Source organism: Sinohyriopsis cumingii, chromosome 11, assembly GCF_028554795.1.
Source record: "Sinohyriopsis cumingii isolate HCF-2022 chromosome 11, ASM2855479v2, whole genome shotgun sequence".
In the NCBI taxonomy this organism is placed as follows: domain Eukaryota; kingdom Metazoa; phylum Mollusca; class Bivalvia; order Unionida; family Unionidae; genus Sinohyriopsis; species Sinohyriopsis cumingii.
This window is the reverse complement of record NC_142971.1, coordinates 47,466,082-47,487,520: the sequence shown is the minus strand read 5'-3', so window position 1 is coordinate 47,487,520 and position 21,439 is coordinate 47,466,082. Positions and strand designations below refer to the sequence as shown.

The window sequence follows — 21,439 nt, the reverse complement described above, 5'->3', positions numbered from 1 at the left end:
GCAATTTAGACTACTCGGCCACCCGGGGCCCCTTCATCCAACAGACACCTCACCTACTTGTTTGAGCCCAAATAACCACCCGTAATGATCCGAATGATATAATATTTCTATATCTGCCCCTGTCCATATCACGCAATAAAATGTTTTGAAATTTATGATTAACTTTCGTCCCTGAAGAACAAATTGATTTTAGGCTTTCTTTTTATTCATACATTTATTTTCATTTTGTATATGTGATTTATCTTTAGCTAAGGCTCCTGTAACCTTCTGTCAATAAAATTTGTTATAACTAAAAAGCACACTTAATTTAAAAAATTTAATATCAAGGGGACTTTTGTAATACTTCTAAACCCTTTGGACCAATTTTTTTGGTGGGATTCATTCAATGAAATATTAATTCATTAAAGTGATGTCATACACCAATACTTTGGTTTCATATAAATTTAATAAAACTTATATTTTATTTTATTGCTCATTAAAATTCAGTTTGACTATTGTTTATGAGATACATGTATGCACAAAATTATTTTTAAAAAACATAGAAAGTATTATATGATTTTATCCATAATATATTTACAAATCCTTTCAGTTTGGTGTCTAAAGTTTGCTCTATAAAAAAATTCATAAAACCCTGACCACCTCCTAATATCTTAAATACTCGCTTATAAGAGGACTTCAACTGCAAACTGTACAGACCCAGATCTGCCAGTGCATAATGCACCGGCAGACCTGGGTATTTAAAGTTTATTAGATGTAATAAGTAGAACAAACAACATAGATCCTGATTGGCAGACACATTATGCTACAGCAGATCAGGATCTTTGTCGTTTGCAGTATTACTCTACTTATAAGCAGCTGTGAGTATATACGGTATATCAAGATGGAACTTCTGTACCTGAGGAAATGTCTCAATGCACCACAAAGTTATGGCAAACCACTGCAGGTGATCATACCACTTCAAGACCAGCTGCATGATGATAATGGCTGCCCAGAGAAGAAGGCATGCTGCCAGGTACACCTGTCTGCTTGTGCGATCATAGTGATCACCATAGATCCAAAACTGGACAAGGATGGTAAACTCTAGGATTGGCATGTAGATTGAATTAATTCTGTTGTACAGTGGAACTTTAGCATACAAATGCACGAAGAATATGTTTGTAAGAGATGCTGTGAAGTTTGCAGTTGCCCATAGAACGCTTAGCCCCCTCACAGACTTCCGGCGGAAATTCTTCCAAACCTGAGGAAGCAGTACCAGAAACCAAAGTGTTGTGCTTGCTAGGCCGCAGATGTTGGCAAACATACATGTCCATTCCGGCCAATCAGGTCTGCAGTTTTGTTCTAGTAGATTTTCTGTTTCATTGGATGCCATAGTTTATGATTACATCTGTATCAAAAGAAGAGTGAATAAGAAAGTTACATCATAATAGATGGCACTTCTGTATAATTGAAGTATAAAATAAATCATTGGCATTATTATACTGGTGGATAAAAAAAATTTCTCCGTAAAACGTTTTCAAATAATTAGTATCGATTGTTGTGTTAAATAAAAGTTGCAAGGATGCGCTGTTTTAATAAAGTCTTGGCGAATGAAGTGTAAAATTTCACATCAGTATTGATACCTAAAAATACTTATATGATGTGGATTGCACAAACTGAAGTACTGAATCAACAGAAACTGTGAAGCACTAGCATTATTCAGCTGGCTATCTATCTATCTATATCTATCTATAAATATGCTGACACGGACACACTTGACTATTAAGCAATGGGTGGTGCATGGTCAAAGATAAAGTAATTACAGAAGTGATAGGACAGATAGTTGAGTAATGAAAGGAAAGGCAGAAATAAGTAAAAGAGTGTCAGTGTACGTTTTTGACCTTCATACTCAGACCAATTGGGCAACCTTAGTGGCAATGAGATAAGGAACCTCAACCGGCATAGCCCTGAGTATCACTTGCTCTTACTCATAGCTGACTAGTTCATTAGAATGTGATTCTGGAAAGCTGTTTGTGATATACCAAGTCAGGAGCTTCTGTAATTATTGATAGTAATTTGTTCCAAGTCTCTACTGTACATGGGAAGAAGCTGAACTTGAAACAATTTGTCGATGCTTACTTTAATTGGAACTTTTTCCTGTGGTTTGCCCTAGTTTGGCTATATGCCAGGGTCAGGTATTTGTCCACTAGGTTGTTCACAATCTTGTACAACATGATCAGCTGGGCCTTGGTTCACCTGGATTTGAGTGATTCCCTCTGGAGATGGTTCAACATTGCACTGACACTGCTAGTGTTACGATATTTATTTGTGGTGAATCTAGCAGCTCTACTCTGAACCATCTCTATCTTATTTATTAGATCTTTATTATGTGGGTTCCACACAGTCGAGCAGTACTCAAGACCTGGTCGAACCAGAGTGAAATTTGCTGCACTTTTGACTTCTTCATTGTTGATTTGGAGGTTGCAGTGCAGGAAATCAAGGTTACTGTTCACTTTTTTCACTATCTTGTCTATGTGCCTGTTCCAAGAGAGGTCTCTGGACAATTCAACCTGGAGATAATTTGTTGCCAGCTCATTGGCAAACTTGTGACCCTTAAGAGTATATTCGGACAATATTGGTGATTTCTTCCTGTAAATTCTTAGGATGCTGCATTTTTTTGGGTGGAACAACATTCCCCAAGTTCTTTCTCTGCAGGCCAGTTGGTTCAGGTCTTGAAGGATCTCACAGTCCTTGGAGGCATTTATTTCCTGGTAGACTATACAGTCATCTGCAAAAAGTCTTGTGTTGGATTTGACACTTGCAGGTAGATCACTGAAGAACACCAGGAAGAGGATGGAACCTAAAACACTCCTTTGAGGTACCCCATTAACAACCGGTGCTGGGTCTGATGTTGCTCCATCTACTTAAACTCTGCAATCTGTCTGCCAGGAAATCTCTGATCCATTTCTGGGTATTACCCATGATGCCATAGTGTTCCAACTTACAGAGGAATCTTTCATGGGGGTCACGACTGGAGGCCTTACTGAAGTCAAGGATAGCAAGGCCATACTACTTCTCTCTAAGAATTTGGAGAGCTCACCTACTACGGTTATGAGCTGTTTCACAGCTTCGTCTGGCACGGAAACCATACTGGCAGTATGTTAGGATGTTGAAGTGATCTAGATGTTGCATCATGTTGCTGACTATGATGTGTTCAAGCATTTTGCAGCAGATACATGTAAGGGAGACAGGACTATTAATGGCTACATCCGAGAACTAAAAAGATCGAGATCGATCGATCTCGAGATTCCCCTGCATTAATCCCAGATAGATTTCATCGGAGAAGAAAGCGTTTGGGGTAAATATTTGCATTAATACCAGATATATTTCACCATGAAATTTGTTTTTGTGGGGGCAGGGATGGGGATGAATATCTGGACCACAAAGTGCGCATGGTATAATATTTACCACTACACCGGTACAGGAGCGAAACGCATTCGTAGACACAAATTATAGTCTACATTGTTTGCATAAAAAATTGAGCACATTTTTGTTGCAGATTTTGCTACAGAACAAATATTTGAGAATGTCATTGCTTCTTTGTACATTTTAGTACCTTTTCTGTATTTGCTACTACCTATTAAATCTTCTTAGTGCTCCTTAGCGGTGTTTAGGACCAAAATGTTAACAGAGGTACAGGGGACGTAACTTCGTATGGGAGACGCAAGAGCGAAAGCAGTTTCTATTTGTTACGAGTAATTGCTCTTAAAATAAGTGACAGAAGAGAGTCAAAAGCACCAAGAGTAAAATTCAACAAATAACTTAATTCCCTTGAATACAAAGTGAAAATGTCAAAAAGGAAAACTTACGGTATTGCGAATCAAATCACCAGTCCTAGATTTACAGACACTTGTCCTAATCAGAGGCGGCGTTAGGAGTACGCGGGGCCTAGGGCCGACCATGACCGCGTGGGGCCAGAGTATCGGTATCTCGATTGGTATGCTACTGCAAACGCTGATTATGTGAAAATGGCTGCATCTGTGCTGCCACCTGTTAATTGCGTTACGAAGTTGACTAAGTTGACTTCGCAACTTTGCGTGCATTACGTGTGGCCTGTATTAGCGTTTCCAATTTACCGGAAAATATAGCTTGAAAAACTCATAAGGACGACCTTAGACCTGAAGCGCGGGTCCCCCTCAAGAGCGGGGCCTGGGGCGGTCGCCCCACTTGCCACCCCCAAACGCCGTTCATGGTCCTAATAATTAAGGTTCTGAATAAACGTTAGTGAAAATCCATATTAAATCCAAAGCTGAAATCGTTGATGTGCCTGTGATGGCTCGTAAAGTGTTTATGTGCCACGAATCTTTTATTAGATCGCAATAATATAATCCAGGCTGAACTCCTTATTTTAAATTTCAGCATAAATTCAAGTCTCTTTTTCCAAGATTATTATCAGAGCACTTTTGTATCTCCAGAGAACAAATAATTTGAATAATACCAAATCAAATACTATACACAACAATGGTTTGAGATCTGTTTGATCCTCTATAGTCCTTTACTTGATCTCAGGTCACAAATAGCATTTTCTTTATATAAAAAAATTAAAATAAAAACCTGATACCTAATAGAAAATAACATGCGAAAAACTTCTTAAGTTTTACATAATAAAATGTTAGTTATAATTAGAAAGGCTGTTACTAAAGTTATAATATCTCACCTGGACTTTTCAGGTACGCCAGGTAAATTGTTGGAGAACTCCAATACTTTAGACTTAGGCCCAAATCAATATGATTGCTTCTATTAATAGTGATCCTGATATTAAACCCATGCACATAACGAATATTTTGGATATGTATTAGTGGTTTACAGAATTTTAAAAAAAATAATTCAGGTCAGGTGAGTAGTAAGGTGGGGCACCCTAGGGACAATGGGACTTAGCATTAAAAACACCCCTGGGTCACTCTAGGGACAATGGAAATTTAACATAATCGTGGGTCACTCTAGGGACAATGGAAATTTAACATGGAGAAAAATCGTGGGTCACTCTAGGGACAATGGGAATTTAACATAGAGTTTGGGTTTGTTTAGGGACAAGGGGATTTTTTTTTTTTTTTTAAATTTTTTTTTAAAAAAGGGGTAGGCAATTGAAAGGCTATCTCTTTTCGAGAAATATGGCTGGCCCTGAAAAGGGCCTTTGGTTTTTTCTTCTTGTGCTTCTAATTTCTTCTTTTTCTCAACCAACTTCTTATTTTCTCTCCTACACTCTTTCTCTTCTTTTCTTTCTTTTTTTTCTCCTCCTATTCTTTCTTCTTCTCTTCCTCCTCTTCTTTCTTTCTCTTCTCATTTTCTTCTTCTTTTTCAATTTTTTCATTCCATTTGCGTATTCTTATCCTTTCCTCTTCATCCTCCTTCTCCTCCTTTATCTCTTTCATGACACCACTTATCATATCCTTTACCTTTCTTAAGTTATTAATTTCCATCTTTACACGATGGGGACTATAGGAATAGTGGTCTTCAACGAGTCTTATTAACATCTGCTCCATCATTCCTAAATTGTCCAAAACGTCTTGCAATGTTTGCATTTTGTCCATTTGGTTAGAAGCCATCTTCTTTGTAGAATGGTTTGAACGACGAATACTGTGGGTTCTTGTAGTGAAAGCGCGTACGTGAAGGAAAACATCCCCCTAAAACGTAAAATTGATCTTACCTAGATCATGACCCAACAACGCGCGGACGTGAAGGAAAACATCCCCTACTTTCTCATTTCATATAATAAAACCAAAACTATACTCTCCACATACACTAAGAGACAATAAATAAACCCATAATCTACTATTCACACAAACATACCTGAGCTCTTACAAACACTAACACACAAACACATACACTCTCACTATCAATAAAGAGTTAGTGTTTATATTCACACTACTCTACCTACTCATATTGGCAAATTAATAGTTATTTCTTTTCTAGAGTATTGGGTAGCCCTGAAAAGGGCTGTTGGTTTTTTTTTGAACTCCAGATGCACCTATCTAATGGTTGCACCTTCCTGGCCTGGCGCCACACACGCATCTTCTTCCCCAGTCTTCTTTCACCTTTCTTCTTGGGAGTGCAGAGGCAGGATATGTGGCTTCAGAATCCCAAATTTCGGTTTCTGGGATTCTGAAATTTCTTCTTCTCTCCTTTTCGTCCTCCTCCTCTTCTTTGTTTCTTCTCTCCTCCTCTTCTTTTCTTCTTCTTTCCTCCTCCTCCTCTTTCATTCTTGCTTCTTCGACAATGGCCTCCGCGGCCAGTTCATTTAGTATGCGCCTGGCATATTCCAGGTGCATCTGGAGTTCTAACAGTTTCACAGTTCTGGTGTTCATTCTTCTGGTGGTGTTGATCAATCAACAAGGGTAGCTAGACTGCCGAGTGAGTTTCAATTTATACTGAAAGCGCGGACGTGATGGAAAACATCCCCCTAAAAACATAAAATTGATCTTACCTAGATCATGACCAAAGAAACAACGCACGGACCTAAAAGAAACACTCACTCACTTTTTTATGCTACCCATCACTATTTTAAAATTTTTTATAAATCACTTCAATAGACTATTTACGTACGCAAAGCAATCCAATCTAACCCCAAATATACACCTCAAACACCAAAAAAGACATTATTTTAATCTACTATTGACACAAACTTACGTTAACTTTTACAAACACAAACACACAAACACATACACTCTCACTATCAATAAAGAGTTAGTGTTTATATTCACACTACTCTACCTACACACATTGGCAAATGGATCGTTATTTCTTTTCTAGAGTATTGGGTAGCCCTGAAATGGGCTGTTTTTTTTGTTTGCTATGGCATTCTTTTTTAGTTTCTAAGAATGCGATGTCCTCTGAGGATAGACTTTCTGGCGATAGGTCTGTTTCTTCGGAAAGAGAAGAAGAACTCTTTGGTGTCGATACGACAATCGACAAAGCCTCTGTCAGGTTCAGGTTGCTGCTGCTGCTGTTGTTGTTGCTGCTGTTGCTGCTGCTGTCTCTGAAGTCTGTACTTCTCTGTCCATTCTTCTTTCTCCCTGTTCACTTCTTCTCTGAAGAGCTCTTCTATCAGGTCTTCAGTGACTTTTAGCATTCTCACCTTAGAAGACAAGAACTCACCCTCAGATATGCAGCCAGGCTAACAACACACCCCGACACACACCCCACCCGGCTAGCTATAAATAAATGCAACATACCTTTTAGAACTAAATTATCACAAAACATACCAGCAGGGAAATTAGTCCATCAATTAGTTGAACAACTTCCTATAGACAAACTCTAAGCAGAAATTGCAAATCACTATGACAAAGAACCATGGATAAATATCAACCCCACAGTTAACACCCTCATTACGAAATATGGCAATAAAAACGAACAGGAACTCAAACTAAACACAATCTGTACAGAAGAAATCAACTCAAAATATTGCAACTACATTAAGATTTACACTGATGGATCCAAAATTACAGAACCACCCAGAACAGCAGCAGCTTACGTAATCCCCGAACTTAACATTAAAGTAGGAAGAAGACTACCTAACTTCTGCTCTATATACACAGCTGAATTCTGGGCCATACTTGAAGCACTCAAATGGATCAAAGAGAACAAAATACCCCAAGCGGTAATAATAAGTGACTCGCTAAGCGTCATAAACTCAATACTTAATAACAACACCAAATCAAGAGAAAACTATCTTAGGCAAACCAATTTATTGTTAAAAATACTGAACAATAATAACTTACAAGTAGAATTTATGTGGATACCATCCCATATTAACATACCAGGTAACGATATGGCAGATATAACAGCTAAACAAAAACTAAACGAAACCACTCACATCAACCTAGATTATAGCATATGCGAACTCAATAGCATATCTAAAACCCTCATTGATAATAAATGGCAGGAATTATGGAACACAAGCACTCAAGGCAGGAAACTAAAAACCATCATTAAAGAAGTATGTAGAAATAGGAAACCACCCAAAACAAAAGGCAGTGAACAAAAATTCATAAATAGAATACTCACGGGCAAAACCAGGCTGGCTAACAGTTTCGGACAGTACATAGGACCACAACCACATAACCCTAACTGCTACCACTGCAGGGTCCCAGAAGACATAGAGCATATTTTTAACAACTGCCATACACTTGAAAAAGAAAGGGCTAAGTTTAAAGTTAAACAGCATAAAATTGGATCCCCTACAACATACCCAGAATTCTTGATGAACACAAACCCCAATATTAATCTAACATTCAAAAATATCATAAGTTTTATACACGAATCCAATCTACTCAAAAAAATCTAAGAAAGTAAATCAAAGACCAGTTAAAAATATAACAAATCACTGTTTGGGAATTATGACGGCCGGCTCGGTCTCGTGGGTTCACAGACTGACACAGCCGTTCATAGCCCGAATAATAAAAACCAGTTAAGGACGAATATTACAAAATCACTGTTTGGGAATTATGACGGCCTGCTAGGTCTCGTAGGTTCACAAACTGACACAGCCGTTCATACCCCGAATAATAAAAACCAATTAAGGCCACAAAAAATTAAAATAGGAAAATAGGAATTAATTAAAACAGGACTCCATAATAACATACAAACAACCATAAAAACAAGTTTTCATTCCAAACCAATAAGATAGGGAATCAAAATAAATAAGGAATTGATGAATAAAAAAAAAAAAAAAAACAAAAAAAAAAAAACAAAAAAAAAAAAAAAATACTCCTAACCGTCTCCTTGTCTCTTAAACAACATCTGGCTGAACTTTTAAATCAAGCTTCCACAGCTATTTCTACTAACATACTCAGCCAAATCCAGGCAATGTTGGCAGACGACACTGAAGAATTTGAAACTTCCACGCTGGCAGCGGCCCTGGAAGTATCATCATCCAGCGGCGATGAAGCTGATGAACCTGCACCACCTAAACAGAGTGGAAAAAAGGAAGGCTCTGTCTACGGAATATCGGACTGGGAAAGGCAATTGATGATATCAAAAAAGCGGGCCACTTCGTCAATGCCACAAGACCGGGTGTCCTAATGTGACCTCATCGCTGCCGACCAATCGTGGCGGGAGTCACATACTGCTTGGTTTGACACCTGGGGCATTTCAATCCAACTAAGAAACACGAGTGTGTGGTGTGACTATTCCCACTCATGTCTATTAGCCTTTCAGTCAGGTTGTTAAGGACTAGTTAGTCCTACACCTGAGTGGCTAAATTAAAAAGTACTCTTTGAGTACATAAAAGCCTGGGGGATGAGGCTCCTTTTCCTTCCCCCAGGAGTAATTAAAAATCACGCAGTGCGTGAATAAAAAAGTGGTACATGTTCAAAAGAACGAAAACCACTATAATCCAACTAACTAACTAACTAACCGGTTCTTAAAGTCAAAGCGCGGACGTGAAGGAAAACATCCCCCACACGGTTTTCGAGCCGCAACGTTCATGAGAGGGATAGTAAGAAATGAAAGAGCATCAATCAAACATTCTTATAGCTAAACAAAAGACAAAGGCACGTTTTTCAAAACACAACATTTTTTATTCAAAAATCACTTAACACTAAACAACAACTCTAACATTTTTAACAATAATCCAACACTATAACATCATGCAATTTTTTCAAATCACAAACATTTTTTTTCTCAATTGACAATCTACTTTAAACAGGGCTGACAACGTTGTGAATGAAATTGTCATTGATTGACACTACGTTTCCTAGCTTGAGACAAAAGATAAGCATAATGGTCACAAAACCATCGATCTACTTTCACATCGTTTCTAGCAGAAGAACGAGGATCAAAATGAGTCACTAAATGTTCTAAGGAATAGCCCAGGCTGCGATGATGCAGAAAATACACACAGTACTGTCCACACACCAAGGAATCTGTGCCTTGTAATTTCACATTATTGAATCGGGTAGTCTGAGCATTTCTTCTCATAAAGTCAATGATATCGTCTTCCAAAGGGGGCAATCCATACGAATCGAAATATTCCACACATCCTTCTTGAGGAAAGTAGTCGGCTACCCAGTGGGTTCCTGGGAGACGACTGTCGTCCGTGTTGATCACATAAGCTTGATGGTCTTTAGGTTTGCGATGAGGGAGTTCATCTTTAGCACAGACGACAGGATTCCAAGAAGCCGTATACGAACTGTGGTTCAAAAGGTAATAAAGTTCCCAGGTATCCATTGATTTGTGTGTGTTGTTTTTCTTCTTCACAGGTAATAATAAGTCGTCAATTCGATCCTGACTTTTTGCTTGAAAATGTCTGACGAATAAACGGTTATTCGTTCTGTTTCCTCACTCTGATTCAGGAGAGCTTCGATACGATGGATCTCTTGAGTGGTTAATGGTGGACAAGAATGTTCACGCAAGTCTTTATATCACTGGTGCAACACGTCTTTGTCCGAGATGAGACTCCAAGCTTCGTCCAGATACTCGTCCAATTTTTCTTCTTGACTCAGCATCAGGCATTTATCGTGTTGAATTTGACTGGGATGATTGTTTTGACATCCACAGCAATTTTTCTTGATCAATTCCGTCATTTTTTCGACCAAGTGTTTGGCAAAACAGGAGACTAAATGGGCTTCTTGTTCTGGCCATCTTGACTTCATCATGATCACTTCTTCTTCTTTTTCCACGGTCTACTCACATTTCATCTCCGAAGTTTCTTCACTAGGTAAAGAGGGATAACAGTCTTCCATGGCTTCTAGTAATCTAGGATGACTTCTCTCAAACTGTTGATTTCTATCGTATTATCGAATTCTGCATACAGGATGACGTTCACCGTTACATCAGGGTCTCGGTTTGCAAACTGAATTTCCACACGAATTTGGCCGGATTTTATAGGGTGGAAATGTCCCTCGTCGCTGCCTTGGTCTGGAGTGAAATCGAAAGCCCACAAAGCGTAGCCTCCTGCGTAATCTTCGTACGTAATGCCGTGACTGGTATTGGTTCCTAACTGTCCGGTGGCTTCGTACAGGGACAAGTACGACCTCAAGTAATTCTTTTTCTCAAAGTCAGGTTCAAAGGGTCGGGTACACAAGGTCTTGCCATCGCGACTGACTTCGATCTTGGACACGCCAAAGTGTTGAAAGTAGAAAGGATTTTTAGCCAAAGCTCCGTTGAAGGCTTCATTTTCGACAATACCAACGATCAAACGTTTGGGTAGCTGTCCTTGGAACAGATGATCTTCGATCATGGATCGCTGTCCCTTGGGAATGGTGAAGGTTTTCACTTCCACGCGTCGGATCGGATACTTAGCGGTCGTTCTGCTCAACGTCTGACTGATGTCGTTACCCACTTTAGGTAACACTTCTATGCGTCGTACGTAGAGCCTGGCTTCCTCGATGACAGTTTTGCAAGCAGTATTACCTATCAAATGGAAAGCGGCACTGCTACGATTCAGTCTCAGGCGGACATTCACCCCGTTCAGCAAATATTTCTCTTGCAACCACATGTCCAAATGCAAACGATCCATTAGTTCTAAACTTTGTCCGTTTTTGATTTTGTCTCTTCGTTCTACAAATCCGTCATTGTTTGGTGTTTTGGTTGCATCAGTTTCGAATGTTTCAAACTGGCCTGCTTCGTCAGCTTCCCATACCACACAGGCATTGAGATGAGTGTTCTTGGCGTCTATTCCGTACGTCAAGAGATTTTCCAGGTACGCTCGATAAGGGTAAGTATCCATGCTGCTGCTGACCAGTTTGTTGTTCAAGTACAAGTCCACTCCGCTAAACAAGGAATGCATGAAATTGTTGACGGGAGCTATTACCTCATCGCCATCTAGGGTCGAATTGTCCTCATCGACAACTTTGACTTTCAAGTACAAGTAACTGCTATTCAGATCGATGTAATCTTCGGGCTGTCCTTTGATTTCAAACTCGATGGGAGCTGAGGCTGTCAGTGAGGAGACGGGGTGAAATTCCACCCATTGGGATTCTTGCATCGTCATCATGGTGGGGGGCATGGCAAACAGATCCAGTTCCGTCTTGGAACAAGCGCAAGACTCTCGGTGCATCATTTTTTTGTCTCTTTTCTCAATAATCGAAAACGTCTAAGTCTCGAACAGTTCTTCTTTTCTTGGCCTTTCTAGCTGGAAGTCTGGTGAAAGGGTGTTTTCTTCGTCGTCTCTTTCTGCCTTGTCCTTGCTGAATGCCTGATTCGGTAGCGTGCAGGGCATTTATAGGTGTGTCTCGTCGGCCTAAAATGTCTTTGCCCGTTTTCAGCAAGACATTTTTGCCTGCCCTCATGAATGCTTCTTTAGGGTTTTGTTTGTCGATGATGACATTTTGGAGAAATTCTTTGCCTTGCGTCAGTGCCGCATCTTTCAAGGCGTGCAATCCGCGTGTCACCATCGGTTTCAACACTGGGGCCACCGAACGAAAGGCCGATTTTAACATATCTCCTAAACCGTGTCCTCGCTGTCGAGCAACCCCTCGGTACACTGGATACATGACTTACTTACGAGTCGTGAGAGAACCGTTTTCGAAAATGGAGTTTCACCGTGACTTTTCCTTTGGTGAATGGAATATTTTGTCCCAAATCTCCTTTTATAGCAATGTTGACCGTGTCCAAATACGACTTGCTGACCGGCAAATAGTGAGGATGGACAAATTCGCGGTGGACGTGGTAAGTGTTTCCACCTTCCTCGTCAGCGTTCGTGGCAGAATCTACTTTGAAAGGAATGACACGCAGTAACGGTACGGAGGTGTGTCCCACCACGTTGTACTCCACCACATCGGAATACACAAACATCAAATTCAGTCCTTGATTCAGTTCTACCGGGGCACGAAATAACTTGCTAAAAGACTCGTTGTCGTAAACGATGGGTAATTCGTTTTTCTTCATCATGGACTTTCTCATGTCCATGTCTCCGCCCAACATGTCAAACAATTCAGGACAAAATAAAATGGACAGGATTTTACTCCCGTCAAATTTCATCAAGAAGCGACGAGCTGTTTTGTGGTATTCCATGGTGACACTTTTTTTGGCATCCTCCAAAGCTTTCAGAAACACGACATTAAACCTGGAGGTTATGGTGCTGACCAAATGTTGACCACTAAAATAATAGCCTGGGGGAATGAACAAGTGATAGGTGGTGTACTTTTGATTTTGTAAACGGGTTTTCTTGTCATATTTGCCATGGTTATCCAACCACTGTTGCACTCGCTCGTCATAAACTTCCACATCAAATGTATTTTGATTGGGAAGGACATTGAGGACTTGGGTCGGGTGAATCATTTCTACTAAAGCCACTTCCCAATGGGCTTCGTGATCTAAGGGGATGGCCTGAGGTAATTTGGCCGTGTAACAGCACAACGTGTTGTTGGGAACACCTCCATGGAACTGTCACTGGGTAAGGTTAAGTAAAATTGGTTTTGGTGACTCATAATTCCAGAGTTCTGTGGCTGTCCGAGGAGTTACTGGACGTCAGAGGCGTGTCTCCGCCCAAAATGGGGTTCTGGTTGTGGTTGGAGTGGTGACTGGCACTGGCACTGGACACAAGGTTCCCGTGGTTCCCGTTCGAGGTGAATTTCAGGGAGGGATTGGGAAGCAGGTAACCGATGCAACTGCTCAATAAAATGGTCCACAATTGTTTGTCTCCTTGTTGCAAACTCAAATTGGCAATGGCTGCCCCGATGACACAATACACCACGAAGATTTGGCAGAAAAAGACGATTTGCGTTTTAGGCACACGTTCTCCACACCACACCCACAAGGGTTGTTTTTGTAAATCTTGCACAGAAGAACTAGGTGAAGGAGGAGTGGTCGACGTAGCTGCGTCTGCTGTGTGAAAAGGCATGATGGTCACTTCTTTTTATAGTCGATGACTTGCGAAGCGTCGATCCAAGAATCAAAACTGGGTGGATATCCTTTCCAACGTACTTTGACTTCTTTGACACGTCGTTTGCCCACTTTACGGGTTCTGCGTTCGAGAATGCTTTCGATGTCGTACACGTCGTCTTCCTTTTTGGTGACACGTTGTAACTCGGGCAAATAAAACGTTCCTTTGAGCACTTCTCCGTTCATGTCTTCCAATTTATAGACGGCAGGATGACGACCATGCGCTCGTCCAGTGACGCGAAACAGTTCGGTCGTCCAGTTAGGTAAGTAACCTTTGTCAAAAGTGCGTTTGGTTTTGCCAATGCGCACCCAATCTCCTACGGCCAACATTCCACTTTTCTTGGGGACAGCCCTCGTCGGGGACGTACCGAACATACTCTCAAACAGCAGCACTTCGTTCTCGGGAGTCACGTCTTGCGGGGCACGTCCGATGCTTCGATGGTAAGATTGGTTGTACGCTTGCAACAGGTGCGGTAAGATGTCGATGTACTTCAGAGTGTGGTGATGCGTAAAATATTTCCACATGCGTTCTTTCAAAGTGCGTTGAAAACGTTCCACGATGCTGGCTTTGGTTTCGGGATTCTCGGTGGTAAAAAAATGAATGTCACGTTTCTTTAATTCTTTTAGGAAAGCTTGGTTCAGAAATTCGGTGCCTTTGTCCGTTTGCCATCGAAGAGGGTGACGACCGCTTTGTTTCAACACCCGTTGCAGGGCTCGCACTAACTCGCTGCTCGATTTGGAAGTCAAGGGCACGACCCAGGCAAATTTGGAAAAGACGTCGATGACACAAAACAAATATTTGTAGCCACGATTGTAGCTGGCCAAATGAGAGACATCGGCTAAATCGGCTTGCCATTGCTGATCGATGCCTTCCACTCGGGTGCGACTTCTGGCAAACTTGCGTCGAATGGGTTTGTGTAAAGTGTAGGTAGCTTGTTTTTGTAACCATCGTTGCACTTGAGGTAAACGGAGACTTTTCAGTCGAGTTTTGGCAGCACGATACAATTTTTGAACTCCTGCGTAACCTGCAGGATGCGAGGGATCGTAGTAAATGCTGGCTAAGACTTTTTCCATTTTTTATTTTTTGTGTTAATAAGGCACCCACTCTTGGAGGATGCTACTCTTTTTCTCTTGGGGTATTTTCTTGGATTGCAATGCTTTGCGTGTGCGACCGGCAATAGGTGTTGAAGAGGAGGATGTCTGAGCGGGGGATATCGGTTCTTGTTTCACTTCTGTCTTCACTTTCTTTTTCTCTTGTGATGAAGAAGGGGTGGCCATCATCTTTTTAATCCATCCAATTCTGGAGGTAGGTGGTGGTGTTGTTAACTTGCGTACTTTTTCGGGTGGAGTTTGAAACCCTTCTTCTTCTTTTTCTGTCTTGGTCACTGGTAGTGGTGGTACTGGTACTGATACTGGTGATGGTGCTGAACTTTTCATCAAGGTCTTAAAATCTTTCAGAGTGGGTAGAGCTGTTTCGTCTAAAGCTTTCTGGTGAAAGAGTTGCAGTCGTTGCAAGAGTTGACCGTACTTTTGCGATTTTTCTGTTTCGGACAAATCTTGGTGATCCATCAAGGACTGCAATTCGTGTTGTAACTGGGACATCTCGCTCAAATGGGGATTGGGAGGTAAATGCGGGGTGCGTTGTTCTTGCCACCGATGGTATTCCATCCATCGTTTGTAAGGCACTAAAGCTAGTTTTCGTCCTTCCATGGGGTTGTCAGCGGTCGATTCTGAGATCTTGGGACTTCCGAGGGTCTTTTTATCTTGCTCCCACCAGTCCTCCCAACATGGTTCCCAAGACTCCTTTCAGTATGGGGCCTAACAAGAGAGGCAAAATACCTCCACGTTGCACCAACATCTTTTTTTGACGAATGGGAATTTTCTTTTGAACCATTTGGCGAAGAACTTGACGATGTTTGCCTAAGCATTGTTTCTGGTGTTTGGACAAAGGGATCGTGCCTTTCAAAACGTTCAAACAACATTCGCACACGGTATCGATGACCTCTTTGGAGGCCGTTTGAATGAGTTTTTTTCGTAGGGGTGGAGAAGCTTTGGACAGGACAGATAACATGTCCCCATGTTTAGCTAAACGTGGTGGCAGTCCTTTCCTTTTCTTTCCTTGGGGTTTTCTGGAGGGTGACATCTTTGAGTCTTCAGGAGCACCAAAAAAAACACTGATACCCTACTCGGTCACAGGCCTTTTTTATACTGGAACGCGTCGCCACTGATTGTCTTTACGTCGTATCAGTTTGAGGACAGGCATGACACGTCGTGCAGGGGTACGTAACGGACTAAATCGAGCCTGTTCTTGCTTGGACAAATCCAGTCAACTTTGTAACATGCCCGATTTTTCTTGGACTTTGATTTTGGGAGAAGGTACTTTGTGAGCAGCATCCACTGCCACTAAATTGGAGGGTCCTGCCACTGGGGAAGTTCTTTTGGGGGTCATCAACGGAGAAGTTCTTGGTGTAATCAACGTCTCCAAGTACTCTTCAGTTCTTGGTGTCATTAACGGAGAAGTGGATGAACGTGAGGCTGCCGGAGACGCAGTCACCGCTGTGGCAGGTCGTGGTTTGCGAGTGTAAGGTTGCGTCCTGGCCGAAGTGCCTCTCTTGCGACCACTTTTCTTCTGTGGACTTTTCTTTTTCTGGGGACTTTTTTTCTGTTTCTTTTTCTGGGGGCTTCTTTTCTTTTTCCGGGGTGGTGGTGTCTGGTCAGAGGAGGGTCCCGCCACTGGAGAAGTTCTTCTTGGGGACCTGGTCTTTTTCTTTTTCTTCTTGGGGCTCCGTTGGACTTTTGTCTTGGGGATAACTTTGGGGGCATTAGGATCCCACCTTAAGAGAGAGCGAATGATGACCCCTCCTAGAGTACCGCTCCCTGCAGGTTTCAAAATGATTTGTTTTTTGGTTTGAGTGTCGATACGGGGATCGGCCAGTTGGACCAAAGCGACTTTGTTTCGATCGAAAAAGCGTTTGGTTTGATGAGGAATCTGAATGATTCCTTGGAGTAGTTGACGTGCCGTCACCGTGAACCATCGTAAGACTTCTTTGAGACTAGCTTCTAAGACACGAGCTCGTGTTTGTGGATTTGTTTCTCGACTGATGCCATACAAGGCACGAGTCAATTTGACGGGAAGATGCGACTGAAGGGACGTCATGTTCGCACTGTGAGTGAGACAGACGAAAAAAGGTCTGAGGTTTTTATAGATTTTTTTATGTGGAGTGAAATGAAGTCGAGGACGGAGACGTGTACAGGACAGGCCCTCCGTCTTGGCACCAGTGGTGAAACAGGTGGGTACGAAATCGCAAATCATCGGGGGTCGTAGGTTTCAAATCGACGAGTAAATAGGCGTGTGGAGTTTGAGTGGCATCGTCGTACGCCTGAGTCAGCCAAGGCGTTCCTAACTGTTTGGCTAAGACTTGCACTTGCGATTTATCTCGAGGGCTTTTAAACAAGACCACGTAATGCGCATTGAGACTGATGGTGCGATGGCCTTTACTTTGTTGAAACAAATTTTGGGTGATGTAAACGACACCGGCATTACGGTGATGCCCTTTACGCGTGAACCACAGTTTAATTTCTTCTTCGTCTTCTCCTAACATGTCGTCAAAAATGACCAAATGGGTTTGACGGGAGTCAGAGACGATGCCGTCGTCTTCTTTAGGAATGCCTTCCACAAACACGATGGAATCGCCTTGACTTTCTCGCAAGAGGCTGTACGCCGATTGCCACTCTTTGTAACACCACACGATCCGCTGAGCGGGTCGATCGATCAAATGATGTTTATGTTCGATCAAACGTTTGACGAATTCGGTTTTGCCTGAACCGCTAGGTCCATCAATGAGCATGTTAAAGGGATGGCGAAGATACAAAGCCTCCCAACTGGCACGATCTAAGTGTTCGTCGATGACTTTGACAGTAGAGGAAGAGGGAGCAGAGACAGCAGAGGTAGCCATTGTGTGAGAAATGTCACTTGTGACACGAAAACAAACAAGACAAGAGTTTATATACTTTTTCAGAACACGTTTATTGAAGGTTTCAAATATGAACAACACGAAAAACAAAAATACATAAAACCCAAATAGTTATGTACAGGAATAAAAAACACATCAAAACGATCAAAGTGGAATATAAACAAGTCTCTGTACAACATGTTTTGGGTAACCAAGATGTCCTAGGGACAGTGTGTAATGTTCTTACAGTCTCTACATGAGGTATTGTCACACAAGTGTCCTCCCGGAATGACCTTTCAGGAATGTCCATGACAGTCCTGTCCTGAAGCGAGTGGTTGTTCTCGGTGACGGGTTCTTCTGGCACTGTCACTAACACAGGTTGAAAAGTAACTTTTTTCCTTGAACAACTCTTGTGCATACTTGGCCACTTCTTGGGTCCAAGCCTCAAAACCCCCCTTTTTCCAGTCACGAACATCTGTCCAATGGGGGTGTAAGTCACAAGCGACACACACATCGTCATACACGTCTTGGGTAGCTAAAAGTTGACGAATCTTTTTCTCCTGTTGAGGTCGAGAAGTATCCAGTGAAAACGCAAGGCTTTGAGCAAAAGGAGTTTTTCGTGACCATTTAAGGTCATTGAGGTGGTAAGTACTGATCGTAAAGAGTCCACAAAGAATCGGCTGGTAAACGAAATCCCAGAAAACAAGTCTCTAAGACACACACCACTTGTCGACCCAAATTGAATGGATACAGTTCTTGTAATAATCGATGGTAATGATCCACGGTTTGAATATGGTCGTTGAGTTCCTTCCACGGAATCTGTTCAATGACATGTGACATAAGCCGTGGCATGGCAGCCTGTTTTTATATTCTCTTTTTTTCGGATGCAATACACGTACTTTCTAGCCAGAGATCTTCGTTCTCCAGTAGGGAATCTAAATCTTGCATACTGTAACCGAAACGTCAGAGCTCGTTTAGAAGTTTCCTCTTCCGCTAAGTAGATTCCACGTAACAAATGTTGGTAATCCTTTAACTTGTCTTCCTCAATGCGTTGCACTAGGTGAATCTCGAAGTAACCATAATTATGAACATGTCGATCATTAGCGACCTCAAAGTTTTGAACAATGTCTGACCATTGAAACAATTTCTGACGAATCAGTTCTCTTATACCATTCAGGTACCAGTGGTTAAAGATCTGGTGACGTAACGGATGCAATTGTTCTTTACCTTTGATTTGTATTTTGACCAGCTCTCGGTAAATCCTTTCTCTGAATTCCACAGGCAAAGCACGAATGTTCTCTTGTAAAGTATTCATGAATAAGTCAGTCCGTACAATTCACAATCTTCTCATAGAGAGCAAAAGTAATCCACATAGTGAGTAATTTCTGACCACTGCCATTCAGGGTAACGTCCAAGAATGTCACTGAACTCTTTTGATGTAAACGGTCTAAAGCGATATAATAGGATGAATGCACCCTTGACCCAAAGAAATCTAACACACTGGTTGACTTTTTTCACTTTCCTCTTATGAATTTCTCGACACAAAAGTTCTACAGTGACCCATTGAGATTTCACTCTGGCAAACCCCTGCCAAACTTCTTTGTAAATCTTCTCTTGCAGTTCTTTAGGTAATGATTCAATATCGTTTTTGAAATGAAGTTTAAATACTGGTCTCGGTGATGTCCAACATTTGACTCCTAACCAATCTGGTTTCTTCTTCGTCAACGACATGGTAAGTTACTTCAATGTCTCGGTCCTACTAAGAGTAAGTAATGACAATTCGGTGACCATCGAGCATGTTCTAGGTAGGCCGAATCTTGCGGTTCCCAGTGGTGAAGTGACACACCGCAACTGAAGCACTTGACTTTATCTCCTTCGCCCAAGTAGAAAAATCCAGCTCTGGCTAATTCTTCGGGGGTCGGTCCTCCCAGATACTTAGGCCATTTTCCTTTGAACGATTGAAGACCATTTTCAAAGTCGCAGTATTCCGACAAACGCACAGGGAACGAATATTCGTCTTTCACAGGTTCGTTTCGATGAGGGCTGAGTGACATGGGCAGGAGTTTGCTCAGGGCTGGATGACATCCGTAGGGGTGTAGACGTGAAGGTGAACATTCCCCTTTAAAACGAAACCCAGTAAAGTGTCCAAGAGGACGAGCGGCATCACTTTCGCATCCCACAGATTTGACACGCACAGCATCACTTTCCATGATAGGGGTAGTGACACTAAAGTTCCCATGATGCTTTACGGCATCGCTCAGGTCACAACGTACAGCATCGTACCCATCGCAAGGTTCACAATCGCATTCCACTTCCGAAGCCTCACACTTGAATTGTGCCTTTCTAAACAACTTGTTGTGTGTTTCTCTGAAAGTATTCATCTTGTTCGCTCGGTCTTGGTAGTCCCAATGAACTATCGATCTTGCCTAGGGTTCCTTTTTATATACAGACCAATACCGACGTGTCCATACGGTAAGGTGAAATGATTGGGAAGTCGCACTCGCTTCTGGTACACGATTTGATAGACTTTTTCCAAGAGCCGACTGACGATGTGGTGAGTGGGTAAACGTACAATCTTGTTCGGTTGATAGGTGGTCACTTTAAAGTGTTTATCCTCTCCCGATTGCAAGGCTTCTTTCAATACCCCAAAGTTGACCACTCGACTGGTACGATGATTCAGAGTCAGTCCTTTCACTTTGCACGTCGTGTGCACTTCTCCTTGTTTGTCCCGGTATTCGTAGCCGTAATTTTTGGGGCCGCCACTGACGAAACTTAGAATCTTGTCGTCGGGATGCTCGTCTGTCCAGGCTCCTAAACGGTCTCCTTCGATGTCAGGGTGATGTTGAATCGGGTGATGGATGTAAATGCAACTGTCCGTGTCAAAGTACAGGACGCGTTCTTCTAACAGTTCTAAAGCTTCGTACAATTTTAAGCGAGCATGGGCTGTCACGTAAGCCGCAATGATGACATTTCCAAAAGGGTCGTCTTGTACAAATTCCAGATCTTCTTCGTAATTGACCAAGATCAAATCCTCTCGAACGACGTCCACGTGTTTCATGTATTTGGTTTTGTCGTGAATCATGTGGAAGTAGCGGGAAGGTTCTGTCAAATATTCTGTCTTGGGTAAACACGGTCGTTGTGCCATTTTACCCCACAAGCAATTTAACATCACTTTGGCAAACGATGGCCTGCCTTCGTTTTTCTCGATGTGGTCTAAAGAGATGCCTTCTTGTTCGTAGTATTTCTCTTTGAATTGTATTTGGTCTTCGGGAGTGTGACACCAGGAAGGATAGCCGCTAGCTTCTTGTTTCAGTTTCAAAAAGGCATCCACGTAGTAGGCGAAAATGCCTTTCTGACTGGGATCACCCTTGTGGTATTGCTGTGTCTTAGGAAAGTGGCAAATTTCGTACACTTCTAACAGTTGGTATCCCATGTCCAGAGCTTTGAACAATTCTACGCTGACCCAGGGTCCCGTCAAGGCACGTTCTTCCTGGGTGTGCTGACAAGGCTGATCTTGGTTGCACGTTTCGGCACAAGTACGGCACAAGGGAAACATCAGTTTGCCTTGACAATGGTGAGGTAAGACGGGATGGTATAGGTGCGTGGGAGGCAAAACTTTGCACTTG

General features: G+C 42.0%; 1 protein-coding gene across 4 annotated transcripts in view; it reads right to left on the bottom strand.

The window, feature by feature from the left end:
• The window catches only part of LOC149788401 (uncharacterized), a 42,981-nt gene that overhangs the window by 5,541 nt on the left and 16,001 nt on the right, over positions 1-21,439 (bottom strand). The window contains exons 1-2 of one of the 4 annotated variants that reach the window (XM_089974359.1): positions 3,846-4,011; positions 896-1,384 (exon numbers count right to left, since the gene is read on the bottom strand). In XM_089974359.1, the coding sequence (XP_089830485.1) occupies positions 896-1,369 (474 nt within the window). In that variant the 5' untranslated portion in view covers positions 1,370-1,384; positions 3,846-4,011. Of the gene's footprint in view, positions 1-895; positions 1,385-3,592; positions 3,698-3,845; positions 4,012-21,439 lie in introns of those variants that run through there. The other 3 variants (XM_089974362.1, XM_089974363.1, XM_089974361.1) reach the window with 3 other exon arrangements.